Source organism: Ixodes scapularis, unplaced genomic scaffold (assembly GCF_016920785.2).
Source record: "Ixodes scapularis isolate PalLabHiFi unplaced genomic scaffold, ASM1692078v2 PGA_scaffold0__279_contigs__length_252992795, whole genome shotgun sequence".
Classification (NCBI taxonomy): Eukaryota; Metazoa; Arthropoda; class Arachnida; order Ixodida; family Ixodidae; genus Ixodes; species Ixodes scapularis.
The window spans coordinates 236,868,566-236,889,452 of NW_024609835.1; the positions used below are offsets into that span (position 1 = coordinate 236,868,566).

Consider the following 20,887-nt stretch of genomic DNA (forward strand, 5'->3'; position numbering starts at 1 on the left):
CAACTCTTACTTGTCTGCTCAGCATCAACGTCTCACTGCACCGAATAAAGATACTAGTATCGGAAAAAAATAACTTAAGCCCTATAATATTTACTAGTCTTCTAATTACAATAGGCCATTTCGAGAAGGAGGTTTGAGGCGATGCACGCCCGCCTCCTCGAACGCGATTCTCATCCAACCTTATGTACAGCGGCACGCACAAAAGACGCCAGTCGGAGAACTCAGTCCAGAAGATACGACTTGGGAAGCAGTCTGTAGAACACTCCGTACAACAGTTCCGCGTACCAGTGCACGCCCACGAGCGAGCTTTGCTGTGGTCCATGGGGGCGGCCGTCGGCCCGCCTGACCAGGGTACCCGTCGCGCGCAGTAAAGACAGCGCGGAGTCTTTCACGTCCTCCCACAGCCTGACGGGGAGGAAGGCCCAGTGCGCCAGCGCCTGATCCTCGACGGCGGCGTAGCACGACGCCGCCACCCCGTTCACGAGCAGCGTGCCCTCGCGCGTCAGCGGCGCGAACACACCGGTCGCCACATTCGCCGTCACGTCTCGAACGCGTTCCAGACGCAGCGACGAAGCACCGCCGTCCACAGCGGCGCCCGCACTTCCTCCACTCTCCGGGAGATGGAGCCAGGGCACGGTCACGTTTTCAGACTCAGTTCTGTTTGTCGGCTCGTCGTCGTTGTCCAAAACAGCGTTCGTTTCTGCCTCGTTGAAGGAAGCGCCATCTGTGGAACGTTCTACGAACTTCCGACCGGGGACTGCGGACGCCGGGGTACTAGTCTGCACCAGAATGTAGCCTCCAGGTACGAGGCGAGCGGCGAACGTAGGCCTGGGAACTCCGTCGGCGGTCGCTGTGTAGTAGACCAGATGCGCTGGCGTGAAGCTGACGGTGCGTCCGGACTCTGTCTCCACGCGGTAGAAGAGCCTTTCGGCGCTCGGATCCCGATCCAAGAAGCTGATCACCTCCGTGAAAACGAGCCCGCCGTCCGAAGCCAGGGCCATCACTTCGTCTCCAAGCAGCAGCTCGGAAAGGCTCTTGGTACCATGCCTCGTCTGAACGCGGTCGCTCCCGTGGAAGCAGCCACCAGACCGCGCAGCTCCGTAAGACTCTGCAAAAAAAAGACAAAAAAAGAAAAATTGGCATTTGTTTGCAATGGATCTTTGTTTTTATATTCCAGCATACGTTTTATACTAAATGAAGAGTATGTCCTAAAAAAAATATGCTATGGCTTTCAACCGCATCTGCTGGGCAAACAGAGCGTTACAAGGCGAACAGAGGGTACTGGAATATTGCGGTTATTGCGCTCACACGTCCAGTGTGAAGTTTCATGGTCTTTATTATTACTGTACTTGTAATCTTTTTGCAGTCCTTTTTTTTTAATTTGAAACTAATAAATATTATTTTGTGTTTTGAGACTAGTTCTTCGATTTGACTTTGCTGCGATATGGTTTGAGTTGGGTCCTGAATTCGTTGCAAGATATATGTGTACCAAACCCAGACTTTTGTCTGCCATTATGTCAATAAACGGAGGATTCTACTCCATTCTGCCGAGTAGCGAAATCAATGTACATAAACTAAAATCTGTTTTTTTTTTTTTTTTTTTTTTTTTTTATCAAGGAAATATTTAGTTAACAACAGTTTACAAAAAACAGTTATGACGCAAGTGAAGAGACGCTCCAAAAAATACTCGCAGGGGTCTTAAATTTATCCGAGTGTGGGGGCCAGGTACCCCGTTCCGGAAAGGTCGAGGTTCAAGGCCAGGGGGCTTTTTTGCTATTTTGGGACAAAAAACAACAACAACAACAACAACAAACAGCAGTGGTGTTTTACGTTACAAAGCAGCCGACTTTCTTAGTGACGCCCTAGAGATTTTTTTAAATAAAGAACCTTGTGCCCTCTGCTTTTTGTAAGCTCACCACTTTCGCTTTCATTTCCCTATGCGGCTACTTTGGATCTCATGAATGTTATAAAACAGGATTTCAAACACCAACGTAATGGCAGTCTTCAATAGCACGAGAGCAAGCACACCATCCTTGCCCTTGTCACGCAATTCACAAAACTCAACACGAACAAAAAAAAAAAAATCTTTATAAGGCAGTTTTTGTTTTCCTCGTGATCTTTTATACCACTATCATAAGAAAATACTTTTATTTTAACGATGTCGTCTGAGAGCTAGAAGTTCTAGCTCATAGCTGTATCTTTGGCAGTTGCTTCTGCTGACGGAGAGTTCGTGCAGGCAAGGTGCCTTCTTGAGCAAGGAGCTCGCGCTTCTTGCCGAGCAGTGATATTGTCGTTCCGGTTGATGTACACGAGAAAGCACTGAGAAGCTAACATATAGACAAAGCAATACTTAGTATCAAAAACAACAACAGAATAATGCAAAATGTGTAAACACGTTATATAAACAGAGCTTGTTTACGAGCGCAAATTAATCGACGATATCAAACTAGTCTAGCGCTCCAGGCCTGAAAACAAGGTCTCGCAACCGAGGGATGCTTGCTAGCCGCATCTCAAAAGGTCGAAGCCCGCGTGTTTGAGACACCTGCTGGTGTGATGCTTCGTTTCCTATGCTGCCCTGTACCGCTTTCTGGTGTAGTGCCTCCGTATTCCGAGTAAAAGAAAACCTAAAAAAAGAAATATGGGATATATGAAAAAAGGCACTACACGACTCTTGATCATAGAAGAGTGATACGTTCGTAACGCTTTCAGTTCTCTGGAAGTGTGCAAACTAGACCATTTATGGTTTTGTGGAGCGCGTTGGTGATAAGGTTAAATACTAGAAAGAATAAAACATGTCGGTACTTTATGTTTTATTCTTTCTAGTGTTTAACTAGATTATTTATTCTGTATCGCTCTTATGCAATTGAACTGCAATCAATATAGTATTATCTATCGCAGAAATGTTTTTTTTTAATTATGTCTCCAGCTAACTTGTTCACTAATCACATTATTGTGCCCTTGTGTTGAAGACGGCAATTCTATCTGCTAACGTTTGATAGGTCTTTGAATTACCACATTTCTCACGCAGTCACATCCAAGAACGTAAGATAGATGTTGCAAGAAATATAATGAAAAAAAGGTTGTTTGTTTGTTTCCATTGTTTCACTGAGTCCATGCTGCGGATAACTACAAACTAAAATGTTAGTCTTTTAGTTTTTTGTTTAGCTAGCCCTAAGGTTTATCGCCTCTTCGATGCGTCTTTTCGTTTGAAAGAATGATTCATCCTCTAAAGAAAATGCTCCTTTGTTTGTGTTCTTCCAAGGATACTTTGAAATAACTGAGCGGATGCGAAGGAAAGCAAATAGGTAAAGCACCGTAATGGTGTTTTATATATATAAAAAAGCTAACCTAGAAAGCCGGTACGAAAGTGAAGAGTTTGTTCTAAACACAAGCTGTATATATATAAAAAAAAATGGTTGATTTTTTTTTAAATAAAAATACATATATATAACGCAAAAGCGGGCGACTTGTCCTCTTTTGGCCTGGTCTCCATTGACACGCCGGGGCCAACAGCCAAGGGCGGGACACTCGCCGACGCTGTGACGCCCACGGGAACAGGGGACGTCGTGAGCAAGACCGCCCTCTCAGCGAGCGCCGAGTTGCGCGCAATTCCTGGTACTCCTAATGTCTCCGTCATTCGAGCAGACTCGAAGGGTCCCGTCTCGGGGCCCTTCAAAGGTCCTTAGCGGGAACCCCAGAATTTAGAGTCGTTTGCGACGATCGACCAGCCTCTTCTTTGCCTCGGCTGTCTCTTTCACAGAGCCCACGGTCTGTAGCAACACCCGACCACGGAGAGGAAGTGCACTCCCCATAAAGGGGCAGCGTTCACGTCCCGCCGCTTGCGGCGCGAGTGGAGTGTGGCACTGCGCCACGCCTCCTGCGGTCCACGTGTTCCCACGCGGCTGATTGGTTAGCGCTCAATCCAATGATTGGCTTTCTAGTGCCGGTACCTGCTCGGCACAAATGCAATGGGAGTATTTTATGACTGTACTGAAGCATTGTGGTCTCCATAAATCTGTAAACGGATTGCTTTCGTGGGATTAATCAAGATCAGATGTTTCAGCGATTATTTTTCTTTCGAGAACACGCTCTATCATGAAGCCTGTGGGCCGAAAAGCGCTGCTTTGTCATGCCGTCAGTGCTGCCCCATTTCCTGCCTAGACTGCTATATAAGCAATGCCTATAACCCTTCCTTTAGTTGTGTCATAGCCTCCTCTACTCATAAAGCCTGGCAGTTTGACGACGGAGCCATAGAAAGTCCGGTCGCAGATTTGGAGCGTGAGGATCTGGTAGCACAGAGCATCAAAGAGCCATTTCTCGGTGAACCTGGACGTCAGCGCACAGCTTTTGCAGAAGCGAAAACCAGAAACACGCTTATTCGCTCGGGAGAAGTTAGTATCGGCGTCTCGCCGCTGCGGGGCGATAGTCACGTGGCTCTCCTTTCATCCGTTGTCTGCCGCTCCACCTTTTACATTCTAGTGGCCACTTCTCGTGGCGATCTTCCAGGCTTTGTCAGTATATGTATGAGGCTATGGTTGTGTTCACCGAGCAGGTTGCGTCGGTCTGAGTGAACGCCGGTCGATAGACTTAGCACAGCGGCTGCGTGTCTCGTCACTGTACGTATCTCCAAGAGCGTCACGGCATCTATGGCTTGGTCAGCGCTGTGACATCAAACATATTAGCAGTCACGTTTCGCTACACAGAATACAAAACGGGAATTCTGCTGGTTCTTCGAGAAAACTATGAATTTTTCCCGTCAGAACCATGGTTAACACTGACTCTGTGTCATACGGAATTGAAACGGATAAATATTTCTTAGGAACTATACGAGTTGTGTTCTATATACGCGTCCCGAGTAACGAAGTGTGGTTGCGTTGGCTGCGGTAACTGCCAAACATCCGCCCTGAAATCTTTTCGTACGTGTTTCTTATCGGCATCGGCGTCCAAAACAGCAAATTGTCTCCGTGCGGGGTTATCACTGAGTCACTCCTCGAGTGCTCCGGTGTTCTCTCCGCAGATCTGTTCTTGAAATATAGTTCAAGTGCTAGTAATGAGAGTTGCGTCGTGTAGGCTGGCACTAGCTACCCGACAAACCACGTTCGTCACAATGAAGCGATGGGCGACTAATCTTCGATGTGAAAAATTTGTGGCACTGCCAATATTGCGCGTCTAATATCCCTTCATATAGGGAAGTGTATTGCTTCTTGCAGGGCGTATTAGAATGGGCTCGTATCACACGCTTTATTTTTCTTCCCGTCTTCAGTAGAGCGAGGTAGTTAGTCTTTGGTCGGCTCATTAATCGGAGGATTCGCTATATTCCAGGTACTCTGGCTGCAGGATCGTGTCTGCTGCGATGCACATCTGTTGAAAGCTCCCACTCAACAGAAACCAAGAAAAAAGAAATCATATTAAAAAAAATAGAGTAATTTATATTTTTTTCAATCAAATCGGAATAATTAAATCTAAATCCCCGCAGGTAAAAATAATGATTCCCTATCACTAGTTGAATTTTTAAACATAATAGACTGGTTGATCAATCCGCACAATACTTGAAAACAATGCAGAAGTTTCTGTAAACCAAAAGTACAATTAATTGACAACACCTTATTTTTAATATCATTTACTTTTTGAAAAATAGCACAGTGGTTGATCAATTTGTACGATAATTGAAAAAATACAGAAGAAAACGTTCCTGCAAACCGAAGGTACAATTTAATTAACAACACTTTATTGCTCGAACGTCCCGTACTAGGGAAAAAAAAACAGCATGATATTTTTTATTGGTTAGAAGTTGTACCTGGCTGTTTCCCTCCTGCTCTGATTTGCTTGCCATTGGACGTGGCCTTTAAGCCTTCGTTGTTGTTGTTTTTTTTTTTTCTTTCGCGATCTTATTTACTTGCAATTTTGATGTTATATATAATTGACGAAAGAAGTGTACGTAGAAAGCTCAACGTTACAATTTTCTCAGAAAAGCACTGGCTTTTCATTATGGTCAGCCTGATCTAAAGCTAGCCTAATGCTTCTTTGATTTAAATACAAAACAAATGCGCTTAGGAAGCACGAAATGCTAGGGAAGCGGTAAATAAAAAAAAACATATTTTCGGGGTATTTTTTTATGGGAAAGATTTGATTCGAACTTTTATAGTACACTTGTCAGAAATAAATAACGATTTAAATCGTGGTTTGAATCACGATTTAAATCATCTTGATACACATAAGAACATAACATACAATATAACTTATGCACTTTGTATGAGTTCCAATGCTAATTGGGTAAATCCCATAATAATTGTTTTCTTTTGCAAGAAGGAACTGGAACTTGGTTACCTTTTTAGGTATATAATTACTTAGTTCAGTTAGTGTCTTTTGAATGTTTTACAAACGCGCAGATTCACAGAGGCGCAGTGGCAACCTCAGCACTGCGTCCTGTAAATTTTAAATTGGTACCGTACGTACGGTAGCGATACAAAATTTAGAGCACATGTAGAGCTGAGGCTGACGTTGCGCCCCTGTGAATCCGTGCATTTGTTAACACAACTTTCAGAAGACATTTCAACTAAGTTATAAGTATGAGTAACCGAAAGTACTTAAGTTATGTTAGGCGAGTTTTCAAATATCTACCGAGGTTGCTGACGATTAGTTTCCAACGCGATAAATATATTGGCCCATTTCCGCGAATGCCCTGCGTAACATACGACATTCGAGGAAATGGGCCAACATATTTGCCATGCAAACTGTCAGCAACCTCGGTAGATATCTACTTCATTTGATATTTGAAAACTCTAACACAGCTGTACTTTTCGTTACGCCATCCGTACCTTGGGGGAATTCCCTTGTTGCCACCCGTCTTGGAGAGCGACACCAGGCAGTGGTTTAACAACACGTAGACATTTAATGACCGTAATGTCAAGCGCCGCGATCCCAAGAGCTCCCGCGCACAGGCTGTGACGGCCTTTCATCAACGGCAGGGCGGCGCTCGCGATGCGTAAAATGAGTGTAAGTAGGGTCCGCAAAAGTTCTTGAACGGTTAAGACTGGTAAATGTACGTATATGGAAATGGAGTGGCTTTTGTTAATACTCTTTTTATAAAGAGACAAACTGTTCCACCATTCATATGCTTGTGTATAAAAAAACTACGTTATAATAGTTTCAAGCCCTTCCTTTGAACGGTAAATCAAGATATCTCGGTTAGCTCTTCATTTCCAATCATCTATAACCAGCGGCGTAGACTTTGTATTTTCCCGGGGGAAGGAAAGGGGGGGGGGGGGCAGGCTGAGGTGTTCTCCGGGGGGGGGGGGGGGGGGGGGGGGGGGGAGAGTGCTCAGCGTTATCTTCTCGCCAGAACTGGACATTGAAGCTAACGAAAGCATGCTGGGACTCTATTTCTTATGTATTTTGTCAATAAAGGCAACGTGTGCGTTATTTTGTTTACATATCACTACTAGAAGCTCGTTACATGGCACGTAAACAGCGTCTCGGTAAGGGTCATGGCCCGGTCCCGGGAAAGGGGGGGCCCGGCCCCCCCCCCCCCCCTTCCCGGATCTCACTAGGGGGGCACGAGCCCCGATGCCCCCCCCCCCCCCCCCCCCCCCCCCGAAGTCTATGCCTATGTCTACAACCACAAAGATTAAATGACCTGTTCTTGGCCTAGCTTGCACCTTTGCAATCTGGGTTGAAGCTTGGTTGCCTATATGGAGTAGGAAAATATCTTATTACTCATTTTCTTTCTAAATAAAGATACTGTCGTTTATTGCAATAAATGAAGAGAAGAAAGGTGACAGACAGCGTCTCAAACTCAGCTAACGAAATTTATTTCGTACAACGCGAGCAAACAATATTCTGACTTATCTTTGAGTTTTCTACATAGTTTCAGTGTTTATACATCGTAATTCATCGTTCGTTGTATTCAAATAAATTAGCCTGACAGAAGAGACGCCTTCTATATTTATTTGTGTATGCGTTACGGGTCAAGAAAATAAAACGAAATTAACCCCGATGTCACGAAATGGCCAACATGGGCTTTATCACTGAAACGCTGCATATTCGTTGAGTTTTGTTTTAAAGGGTGACCGTGCAACATTTGTCCACCAACGGTAGTCACCACGGCTTGGCGCGAGGCGGACTTCGGCGCACGTGGGCAGGGAAGGGAGAGCTTTAACACTCTGCCGCTAGGAATCAGAGAAGCGCTGTCATCGCGACGTGACGCTCTGCCCGGCTCGGAGTGTTGCGGGAGGAAATAATGGAGGTCGGGAAGCATGAATTATAACGCGCAGCCCCTAGAAATTCTTGCGCAGCCGCCGCCGACCGAAGAAGACCGCCGCGGTGGGCGAGCACGGGAAGAGCCGGATTGGCCGAGGGCGTCCGTCAAGGTCAGCGGAATCGGGCCTGCGATCAACAACCCTCGGGGGTCTCTGCCGGCCCTTCTAATCGCCTCTCAGCACCCGCCGGTGGACGTCCCCCTGCCTGCCCGGAGCCCGCGCAGCGGCCCTCGGGGGGCCTCGCGTCTGCGCCCGCCTTTGTCTGGCCGCTTCTCCGCCGCGGGAACATCATCCTAGACGCCGAGCGTAGGTCGGAAAGGGGTATGCTCCGCTCCATCTCACGACGATGGACTGTAACGGACGCTACGGGCCACCTCAGCCAGTGCAACGCTGCGAATGTGTTATGCGGCTGTGACCCCTCATGAAGGGCACGTGACCGTCAGACGGCATTGGATTGGTGGAAATGGCTCGTACGGTGCCCCGAGGTCCATCGAGAGGTCAGACAGGGTAGAAAAAGGGCAGGCAACGACTACGCACATAACTCGAGAATCGAGGCAGCGCTGGTGGGAAGGAAATTATCGCTAGGCGAGTTGTTATTCCCGCTACTATTCGGCCTTTCTTTTTGAAGTGTGGAGAGGACCTGTACGGGGGTTTTCTTATTTCTGTTCGCTGCCACGCACCAGTTCAAGTTAGGACATTATCAAAATGAAAGAATGTCGCGATGTCACGCTTCTGTAATATATTATCTAAGGCCCAGCGTTGACAGTGAGTCACTGCTTTCCACTGAGTGTTCCTATTTGAACTAGTTCGGGTAACACGACTACTTTTTATGCAGAACGTGTGCGCGGCATGTTCGCTACTGCTGGCATTCAAAATGTATGACTCAGAAAGGGCAGAAGTTAGCATTTTTGCTCAAAATCTGTTTTGATGTCGTATGCCTTGTTTCTATATTAGTTCTGAAGGGATGCACCATTTCCTTGTGTACCAATCGGCCGTAAAGAAACTAAAGATTTGGTACAAAATTAAATAAATAACTGCAAATAGGAACATGTTTGCCAGTGTGAAACAGTAGTCTGTCTTGAACGCGAAAACAGCTTACATTCAGCTCGCATTCAATGTGCAATGGAAGCATATAAGACCCCCAATGAGTGCACCCTATTCGAAAAGAAGTTTCGACATCATATGCGTACGGCTCTGTGGGACTATTTTACAGCCTCCTCCTAAACCGTGATACAGACGTATACCACGGTTTGTTTTATACTGCTTCCACAAACTGCATGTGCAACGTCGGGCTTTCGGAAACATGCGTCCAATTGCTCGTTTCCCAAAGTGATGGTGCGAATGGAGTCAAATATTTTACGTGTTTGATGTCTGTGGCATGCTGTATTGAGGAACTATACCCGAAACCAGCACATTGTTCATAGCGAAGAAAATTATCTATAGCACCATGTGAGCGAAAATCATTTCTCTCAAAAACTCTCATGGGGAATAGAACAGGTAAGTACTATAAATATAAGAAAAAAATATGGTGATTTTTTTTTTTTTTTTAGATTGGCATCAGAAAGGTTTGTACTTCGGCATTCATCGCGTGTTTCCGTGCTAATGTCATGGCGGCATTACTATATGTACTTGATATTTACATGATCTTATATCTTATTCTATAAGAATATTTTATGAAAATTGTACGCTTGTGATTAAAATTTCTCACAAGCTGTCGGGTTAAACATTTCGCAGATATTCCTCACAGTACCGTGTTCGAATTTTCTCTGGCAGAGTTATGTGTAATGCACTTAATCATACGTTCGACAGATTACTTGCACCCAGGCATTGTATCTATAAATTATTATACTTCTCATAATAGTATTTATAAATTATTTTCTACCTAACATAATCACACCCCCGTTGCACACAAATGCGTCGTCCACCTCTTTATGATGCATGATGTTTTGTGCCCAAGATTTGCGGTCTGGGCAAGAAGTATAAGGATTCGGTTGAACTAAACCTTCTGGCAGGCACGTAGCCAGGAGGGAGGGGGGGGGGGGGGGGCATGGGGCCCGGCCCTCCCCCCGAAATCTTCCATTTTGTTGGGACCTCCCCTCCCCCCCTCCCCCTCATACAGCATTTTGTCATGAGCGCCACCCCCCCCCCCCCTCCCCCGAAACAAAATCCTGGCTACATGCCTGCCTTCTGGCATAGGCAATGACGCACTAAAACAACAGAGTGAAATAAAAGCGCAGAGCAGCCTCTCCTCGTTCTATCTAATAGAAACTCGCCCACAATTTCATTTGGCTTTCATATCGAGCACTGAAAGTGTTAAGAAATTGTACACTATCCCTATTGGTATGTGACCCATTTGATCTGCTCATGCGCGCTCAACTACAGTTGCATGTTGAGCGCGCTTCCTAGCGAGCACCGGCATATTGCGGAAAAGCTGGACTGGCAAAGTAGACACTCCAAGCTTGTGTGTCTTTCTTCACCTCAAGGCAGCTGTGCGCTTGGGAGAAGAGCACTCCACCAGGGGAAGATGGTGCTCGCGCACGCTTCGAGTATTTGAAAAGCAAACATGAAACAATACATTTCGGAGTAACAACTGTACCGTTTAGTAAACTATAAAGATATAACTGCAGCTAATGTACAAGTATACCGTGTGTTTATAAAATGCCGGCTAAAGCGCCGTTCACACATATGCAACCGAGTAAGACCGAGAGAGACCACACCAGTTCTTAAGCCTCTTGCGAAGTCTTAGGACCGGATGCGCTGCAGCAGAGCTGGTCCTGAGACGTCGCAAGAGACTTAAGGCGCGTTTACACTCTTGCAACCGAGCACGACCGAGAAAGACTTCTTGGGACCGGATGCACTGAGCGGAGCTGGTCCTAAGAGATCGCAAGAGGCTTAAAAACCGGTTTGGTCTCTCTCGGTCGCACTCGGTTGCAAGAGTGTGAACGGGCCTTTAAAGGCCGACGACCAGACTCGACATTCTGCAAGGCAGAAGATCCTCCTCGCCATAAAAGAGGAGGAAAAGAGAACGGTGGACAGGTAGAAGGAGGAAGAGGAGGAAGCAAGGGAAAAGTGGAAAGCGCGAACTGGTCGTCGGCCTTTAAGGTCCGTTCACACTCTAGCAACCGAGTACGACCGAGAAAGACCAGACCGGTTTTTAAGCCTCTTGCGACCTCTTAGGACCAGCTCCGCTGCACCGCATCCGGTCTTAAGAAGTCGCAAGAAGCTTAAAAACCGATCTGGTCCCTCTCAGTCGTACTCGGTTGCAAAAGTGTGGACGGACCTTTAAAAACCGGTCTGCTCTCTCTCGCTCTTACTCGGTGGCGTATGTGTGAATGGCGCTGAAGATGTTAGCGTAAGTACTGCGCGCCACGCAGAAATGAGAACGATTGGTATCGGGTTCGTCACAGCCGTGAGGCCTATTTTTTAGCTTAAGGTTAACAAACGAGCAAAAAAAAAATATTAAAAAAGACAGAATGACGAGTCTAGTCGAGTGATTTTAACAACATCCACTTTAAGCCCAAGCAAAGTGTTTTTTTTTTTTTGTTTTGTTTTTTTGCAATTAGCGGCAACCCTGGGCGTCCCCCGCTCACTCATCCCCCTAGCGTTGCTCGGAGCTTTCGCTCTTTCACGTGCTTCTGCTACGCTTCCGCCCTGTTCGTTTCGGCGTCAGGCTCGCGCTTGAGTTTCATGTTTCATCGCACGCGTCGGAGGCTCTCCCGGCGATCCTCCGAAAGTCGTATCAGCACTCATGTCGCCTCAACACTCCAATGGAAGCGCGGCGACATCTTCTTCGTCATGGACGCTCCTTCGTCGTTCCACATATCTCACACGCGAGGGTGACATACAGAAATATATATGTACAAAAACCAGTTAGCCATACACTCTTAAAGGATGATAAAATATAAAGTAGAGAAGTAAAAGCTTGATAACTATGTTTGTAAGGAAGATCGAGCGGAGGAAAACTGAAGTGCCGAAGCAGACGATGCGATTTGTCGTGGGACAGTAAGCATTGCCAATGGCAAAAGTGCGAATGGAAATTGCAGCTGCAACATACGCGTATACCATTCGATACAGGTAAGTTTTTATAAATTTATTCACGTTTGGGTATCATATTTATTTTCTTTTAATTCTAAAAAGATAGTGAACTAAATTAATATCAAAATGTTTTAACATTGTGAATCTAAAAAAAGAAAAAAAGGTCATATAAACTGCGATTCTTCAGCGAAGAATAAACTCCGAAAAACACCCTCCGAGTTTAACAAAAAATAAACTCAGAAAACACGGTATCTTAATTATAATATATTGCACATATATCTTCACTGTACACTTTAGTTTCCATACAAGGCCAAAACGCGGAGCGCGCCGCTAAAATACATATCAAATGATTGTGTTAATCTCATCCTTGCAGTGGTTATGATGAAGACTGGTGGCGACTGTTAACATCAGTTTGATCTATTAACTGCCTGCACCTGGTTAGCTGCGTTGGTTGAGCGTTCACCTAGCCTTGAAGATGGTCCGGGATTGAATCCCGGACCAGACGGATTCCTTCAGCGGCCACGAGTTGGCTCTAGAGGGCGCGAGTTGCGCGTCATTTCAGGTAAAGGAAAATTCATTTCCGCGTAAATCTTCTCCACCTTGAAATTTTCCTTAAAAATCATTACATCAAGTGCACTTTAGAAGTATATTGATATAAAACTACGGATCATACACCTGATCCTGATTTATACTTTACGTATACCTTTTTGGTTTTCTTGAAAGTACAAAACTTGCATACTCGTAAAAAGTATTGCTTTTCACCAAGGGGCATGTATTCCCTTAGGGTGCTTGAATCACGGCGCCCTTGTCCACCAGCCAAACTCACCGGATTTGACGGAGCAGTGGATATGCGTCCTGGACTCGTAGTAGACCCAGTCGAAGCCGGCCTCGACGGCGAGCCTGGCCAGCATGCCGTACTTGGAGCGCTCCTTGTCGCTGGTGGTCAGGTCGACGGCCCGGCCCTCGTAGTGCAGCGAGCGCGCCGCGTGGTGACCCTCCTCGTCCCAGCCCTCGGTGACGCGCAGACGCACTCCGGGCCACTGGTTCATCACCGACACGGCCAGCGTGTTCAGCTTGTCCTTGCAGCGCTGCGCATGAGGCGGAGGACGCCGTCAGATGGCGCGCATGCGGGAAACCACTTAACGGTCTCATGCTCATATGTTTCAAAAACGTCTCCATTATCATCATCGGTCTTCAGAGAACATTCTAGACATAGGGCCCAGTTCTTCCGAACGCGGAGCGCAAGTTGGTCTGCTTGTTGCATGAGGGTTGCGAAGATAGAACGCCGAGCTCTCATTGGCGGACCGGAAAGAATAGTGGGTAGACCTCGAGGCATCTAGCTTTGAGGTCTATCCACTATCCCATCAATCAGAGCCAATCAGATCTTGGTGTCGTTTTGACGTCACCGCTACCCCTGCGCAAGAGGCAGACGACTTGCTCTCCGAATAAGAAACGTCATCTCTTTCAATATTCTCGCCAATGGGAGGAAATTCAAGCCTGCTAGAGGCCGACTTTAAAATAATAACAAAAAGTAGGGCGTTATTTTATTGATCTAAAATATCGTCTTCGACTGCCACTCGAGGGCGAATCATTCAAACAGGAACTTCGATCAAGGCCGTTAACTGGATTGCCGATTCCATAGCATTTGAGAATAAGGGACGAACTTGAACGAGACTTGGTGTTGGGTACTCAACGAAGGGCTAATTTATTTCTCCTTTGGCCTTGATTGGTTTGTGCTGTGGTGAACAGCTCGGTTGCACAGATAACAGTGGCAGCAAGGTTACATGGGGTTTACTTCCAGTTAGCCTCTGTTTTCCGTGTCTCTTGTTTGCGTCACAACGCGCATCGTTACCAGCGATAGCGATACTGTATAAATTAATAAGATAGAGCGGCGACATAAACGGGTTACACTATACATTAACATGGGACCGAGAAGCTACAGCGACATCTTTTGCGAACTCGTTGCTGATGCCTCATTTTCCTCCATATCGCGGATGTCTTTCTATTTTTCGTTTATTGCGAGCATTTAATTAAATAAAGACGCGCCTCATTCGTAGATGTAAGATGGCAAAACTCCTCCAATATTGCGGCTTCGAGTGGCATGATGATGGCAGCTGACCGAATTTTAGTATACAACATCATGCAACGTCCTATCTAGGGTCCTCGGACGTTCTGCTTTGTTTCCATACCTTCTACCTCGTGACAGCGAGGATAGGAAAAAATACGAGAGGTCAGCGCCGTTGTTCGACTGCAGGCCCTCGCCCGCTTTCTTGCGTTCGGTCATTGTTCGTCAGTGACAGCCGGTTCTAAATAAACAATTATCATAATACCTTCCGGCGCCGGTGGAGGGCGCTGCACGTTTTGCAACTGCTATATTGTGAGTGCGCGGTCCCCATCGGGCCGTCTACTTCCACAGCGAAATAGAACGGGCGGTGAATGTAACATTTCTCACATTTCCCCAATCGCATGCTGCGATTAGCCAAGCAGGTGACTCAACGACGAGACGACACTACGGTGATCAGCGCGAAGATTTCTGATCATAAGCAGGTAATTAATCGAAGCATATATTATATAACAAAGAAAAGCGACTGGCTTTCAGACAGATGAAAACGACTGCGCGGACATGCCGGGTGAGGATTATACCCTCAGCGTCTTGAACCGCAATATGTCCTTCCGCGGTTCGTGTTCCTCAGTGCAATTTCTGTCCGGCTAAGGAGGGTAAGAAAGAGAGAGAGGGAGAGACAGAAAAAGTTATCATCTGGCGCACTACTGTTTTGTGGCGCGCAACGATTCACGTGATGTCGGTGCTGCAGTCGAAGCACCGTTTCACGTTCAGAATGGGGCAAGCATTACACGGCACTATGTCCGTGCATTTACAGAGGTTCGGTTCGTTAAACATGCGCTTACATCAAATGATAGAACAAATAGCTCCGATGTCGCATGAGGCTGTGACGCTGCCTCGCGTCGTGCCGTTTTTTCTTATAGAGCAGAAATCTCCGCTGCGTTTCTTCGTGGAAGTGGCTGTATAGTTGTACATCTAGGCGCATTTGAAATGAGTTCTGCGCATTCCGGTTTCACGTGATGTTGAAACTAATCGCGCGCGTGAACATCGGGAGCGGGAAACTCTAGAATGGAGTGAGCGCGCTGTCTGCGTCCGGGCCAATCGGGTGCCGGGGCTCGGCCAACAACGGCAACCGGTTGCCCTTGTTGACGAGGCCGGCCGTTCCGCGGACGAGCGCCGCCTTGATCGATAGGCGAGCCCGGACATTAGAAGAGCCGACCGCAAGCGGAGCCCATTTCTTTCCGCGCTGGAATGCCGCCAGACGTTTCGTGCGACGGACCCGGTGCACGTGGGAACGGAGGACAAAAACCTGCCCTGGACAGGCGAGGCGAGAATGCGCGAGATCGCTGACTGACTTCCAGGCTGCAGCGGCTCCCAGCAGGTGCTGTATGAGTACCGAAAGCTTAAGGGGGTACTCTCCGGCATTTTCATCACAGTCCCCGATCTGCCTGAAAATATGCTAAATACACGCGAACAAGCATCGCTGCAATAGTAACCCAAATATTTCTTCAAAATAAGTTTTTTTTTGGCGAAGTCGTTGAGTTTACAATTTTGGTCCTCACCGGGTTTTTCGTCAATGTGGAAGTCTCTACTGCTCTACTGGCAGCAATGGCAAAGTGACGTCAGGGGAAGGCGGGGGTTCACTCTTTGAACTGTAGAATTTGTTCCCGACCGATTGCAAGCAGTTTCAGTGTGACATGAGTGCTTTGGAAGTTCCAGCACCCGCTCAGCAGCACAAAACAAATGCTCGGCATAGGCCATTTCTATAGAGGGCCCGCTCGACCTGCAAGCCTGCCTTCCCCTGACGTCATGGCACTGAAAAGCGCGAATATATTTGAATGTTATTTTCGGTATCATTTTCACTTGCCAAATTTGCATTAACTATTTTGAATTTTTCTATTACTAAATAGCATATCAGAAAGGGTAAAGGCAGGTGATTCCAAAAATATAGGTAATTGGGATAGCCCAAAAAATTGCGGACCCTCCAATTTTGCTTTAAATTTTTGCCCGACGATTTAATATGATGTTAGGAGACTACCCAATAAATATTCTTTTTAGAGTCACGTACATTCTTTATAAAGCAAAAAAAAAAAACGGTTGGAAACCGAAGCAGGAGCACTGAAGCTCATGGCCGCGACATCTGGACGATGTGTACCGAGGAGGAGGGAGAAAGATAGAGGTGAATAGACTTTCCGGAAGTCACGTGGCTACAGCCGATTACGTTTTTTTTTTCTTCTCCACTTTTCCGGTGTGTGTAGCAAACGACAATGACGTAGAAGTTGCATGCACCGTTTTTCGTGCAATTGTTTCGCACTTATATCCCTTCCGGTTGATGTTCTCCGCTTGAACATCGATTGCCCGGTACCACGAACGACAGTTCCGAAGTAGCGGCCCTTCGCCCATCGCAACGATGGTCCGTTGGGCTGCGCCATCGTGTCGACCAGCCGTCCCTATATCGAGAATAACGTAGTAAATTTTCATTTCATTCCATTTATTTTTTCTCAGGGCACGAAGGCATTACAGAGAGGGGTGAGTTTTGATAAAAAATATGGGAGTATATCAACGAACAATGCAAAAACACAAACAGTGACTGAGAAAAAAAAGAAAAATTAGGAATCGTAATTTTAAAATCAGCAGCATCAGGTATTGAGACTATGGGCGCGGGAAGACAATTCTAATCTATCAACGTTCGGGGGAGGGGGGGGGGGGGGGGGAGGCGACGGCATTAAATAAGGTGTTACAATGAGGGATGCCTACATTTAACTGCTGATTTCTTTATGATATATAAGATGGTTCTATCAACAATGTTTAACGAAATTTTTGATTAGAGTGATAAATCTTGTGAAAAAGACATAAAGGAGAAAATGTTTTACGAAGGGAGAGTTTGGTAAGGGTACAGATGCTTTCATAGAGGTGACTATGGCTCTGCGATGATAGTTTGAAAGAATGAAACGAGGGGAACGATTCTGACTGGCCTCTCAACGGCAGATGCACGGGTGAAACCGGGGTCCCAGATAGGGGAAGCATATCCCAGTTTAGAGCGAACTAGTTTCGTATAAAAGAAGCTTTGGAGACACAGGAGCTAGCGAAAAGTTTCTTCTGAAATAGCCTAGCAATTGATTGGTGCTTTTAGCGACATGATCGACATGGATATTCCAGGAGTGGTTATTGGCTAGATGAACACCAAGATATTTATATGGACGAAGCGGAAAGCAGAATTGAATTATTGGTGTAGTAAAAAGGTCATGAGTTATTTTGAGAGGACACTTTCATAGATATCCATTTAGAAACGTTAAGTTTCATGAGCCAATCTGCACACCAATGAGTTACATAATTAATAGCAGTTTGAAGGAAGCAGATGTCACAATCGTTAAGAATTTCTTAATAAATAACACAATCGTCAGCATACAGGCTTATGATAGATGAGACACATGCAGGAAGGTCGTTAATATAAATAAGAAATAGGAGTGGGTCGAGTACGGAACCTTTTGGGACACCGGAGCTAACGTGTGAGGTTGATGAACTGGTTCCGTTAGCCTGAACAATTGGGTGCGGTTTGTTAGAAATGATTCTATCCAATCGAGTAAAATATAATATATGTTTAGGTTATGAAGTTCATGAAGAAGAAGCACGTGAGGAACCTTGTCAAAAGCTTTATAAAAAATCTCAAAAATATGCAGTCAGTCCAGGAAGCCCGGTCCAGAGTGGCGCGAAGGTCGCGAGTAAAAGTTAGAAGTTGGGTTTGACATAACTAATATTTACGAAAGCCGTCCTGTGCAGAGGTGAAAAAAAGGTATGAATCCAAAAAGCTAATAAGATTGGAACAAATGATATGTTTAAGGATTTTGCACGGAATGAAAATTTAAAGGATTATGTTCATCACCGCCTCTGTGCAGAGGAATCGCCTTCCCCACTTTCCAGTTTCTTGGTAGTATATGTTGTTGAAGGGACTGGGTAAATAGCTTCGATAAGATAATAATAGAGTACATTTGAGTACTCTTCAATTACTTGGCATTACTTTTATCGATGCCTGCGATAGTTGATGCTTTAAGATTTCCAATAATGTTTCCTATACGCCTTTACAGTTCACAATAACTGGGAACATTTGCAGAATATCACAGACTTGAAGAGCTGGATCGCTTGAGCTAGCGGGCATTGAAAAAGGAACTAGCAAAGATCATTCAGTAGCAAGGCACACGTCATCTGGCACATCCACGCCGTTGCTATCCTTTAGTGTTACATCGGCACTTGTAGGGGGATTATTCAGTTTCCAAAATTGACGGTTATTATTTCTTAGCATGGATGGTAATCTACAATTGAAAAAAGTAGTTTTCGCCTCTTTGACTGCTTTTTTTCAAAAATCGGCAGCTATATGATATGCTGCCCAGCGTTGATCGTAGTCCGACCGCGTAGCAAGATGAAGCATTCGTTTTTTTGTTATTTGATATTTTTTTAAGGTAACGCTATACCAAGGCGATAGAGGTGAGGATCACATCGTATGAAGGGCACATGAGCACTTATAAGTGACTCAGCCTTTTTTTTTTTATTCTAAAAAAAACGCCAGTTATTTTTAAAGGAGAGCTCATCAAAACCATGCGTGTATTCACTTAAGAGAAACATTTAATTATTTATTTTATCAAAGACACCTCTGCATAGTTGTACATCTCCTTAATTTCGTTTGATATATAACATTTAGGAATATTTAATACCAATGCAATAAAGAATCGTCACTAAGACCAGGCACATGAGTGATTGAAGAGATGATGTCGAGTGATGTCGTTCAAATGAGGTTCAACAAAGAAGCGGTTGATGCCGCAGTACGTCTAGGTTGTGTAACAATTGGCAATGAATTAAGGTCTAAAGACATATTAAAAAGCTCACTGGACTCCGAAGAAAGACGACTATCGAAAGTATGTACATTGAACCAAACTTTGGAGGGATAGTTAAAATTGCCTAACAATATTATTGGTGTTTTTGAAAAGCGAACAGTGAGTGTGTTAATCGCTTCGTGAATCTTTCCAGCAAAAGAGGCACTTGGAGTGGAAGGGCAATAACACACCTGTAGTTTTTTTTTTTAAGTGGAGATTTATTTACAATATCTCAAATTTGGAAACAATTTTGATATAAAAGTTTGTAAATACGCGCCGCCACCGTTTCTTTCTGCCCTGTCATGGTGGTATAAATGAACACGTTTCTGGAAGTTAAAAACTTCACTTTTGCGTATTTCAATTGACAGCCAGGTCTCGATGAGAGCAGCACTATCCACGCCGGAGGAGTCCACAACTGACGATAAATCATCGCGGTCATGCATTACGCTCCTAATGTTAATAAATGTAACAGAAATATCATCCAGGTATGAGTTAGCATTGGACCTGCCACTCCTCTGTGAAGGTTAAGGCAGACTTGAAGCTCGGCTGCAAATTGAGGCTATGCAGTAAATTGTGGCTGAAAATTGAGTCATTATTTATTTCATCTGTGCAACCTTTTTGCTTATATCAACGTATTTGCAGCTTTTTGAAGGCCACAAAAATAGGGTTCATATTCTTTTCTATTTTTAATATTAAATGTCTGCCTTAGATGACCAACGACTCTGAATCTGTTACACACGCATTGACTCAACGCTACGTTACCATGGAAAAGAAAGTGAACGCGTCTGAAACAGGCCAATTCTCGCCCGGCTGTTTTCGGGCGGAAAGAAAACAAATTTCGAGCCGTAAAATGCGCCCGTCTTTTTTAATGACTTCGCAACATCAAGAAACAAACTTTAAACAAAAAGTACATATTTTTATCTCGCTAAATGTATTCTGCACTGTTCATCTCCAAATTAAGGACAAAATTGAATTGTGGGCCGGCGTTTCATCAGACAAGCTCACGAGAATGGACCGGCGTCGAGGAAGACGGGAAGACCCAGGCAGAAAAGGGGGAAGGAGCCCCGAGAGGGGAGAGGAAGCACCGGGCGGGGGGTTGGCCAGGAGGCGCCGAAAATACCTGGCACACGCGTGGCCCGCGATTGGCGAACACTTTTCGTACCTGCGCCCTTCACCTGTTCGCCCCTCCACCCTCCTCAGCGCACCGGCCGCCATATTCATTTTTTTCTTTCCCGGCGTTGTTTTCTGTTCGTTATTTGCGTGTTGCGGGGTCTGCTCGGCTGTTCCTTCCTGGTGCGTGACTCGCGGAAAGGGGGCGAGAAAAGAGGGAGAGGGGAGAGGTTGCGCTTCTGTCCGCACATGCGAATTAAGGCCGATTTGTTCGGCCCCGCCGGCGATTGGCGCGGTTTTCGGCCCGGGCCGGTTTGAAGGGCGCAGGCGACCTGCGCTGCCGGGTTCCCGGAGTTGGCTGGCAAGTACGAGAAATGCGAAGCCCGAACAAACTTTGACGACGTTCTTTGCTACGCGAGTGCTTTCTCAAATTTTTGTCTGGAGGTATAGTTGACGTAGCGTTCGTGTTGCGGAATTCCATTCCAACTCCAATTCCAACTCCAATTCCAACTCCAATTCCATTCCAACTCCATTCCGGGGAATGAGAGTTGCCG

General features: G+C 45.7%; 1 protein-coding gene across 1 annotated transcript; it reads right to left on the reverse strand.

The window, feature by feature from the left end:
- Positions 1-221: 221 nt before the first annotated feature.
- Positions 222-13,378, reverse strand: LOC8032314 (sonic hedgehog protein). The gene is made up of 3 exons (XM_042290998.1): positions 13,120-13,378; positions 786-1,108; positions 222-611 (listed from the first exon to the last, which is right to left on the reverse strand). Exons 1-3 carry the CDS (start codon positions 13,340-13,342, stop codon positions 222-224), a joined length of 936 nt encoding a protein of 311 aa, XP_042146932.1. The 5' UTR covers positions 13,343-13,378.
- Between the last annotated feature and the right edge of the window lie 7,509 nt (positions 13,379-20,887).

Coding starts and splice junctions, on each gene's coding strand:
- LOC8032314 (XM_042290998.1), bottom strand. CDS start 13,342: ATGAACCAGTGGCCCGGAGTGCGTCTGCGCGTCACCGAGGGCTGGGAC. Junction 1,109..13,119: donor CCACTGCTCCGTCAAATCCG/GTGAGTTTGGCT, acceptor TTTTTTTTGCAG/AGTCTTACGGAGCTGCGCGG. Junction 612..785: donor TACCTGGAGGCTACATTCTG/GTGCAGACTAGT, acceptor CATCTCCCGGAG/AGTGGAGGAAGTGCGGGCGC.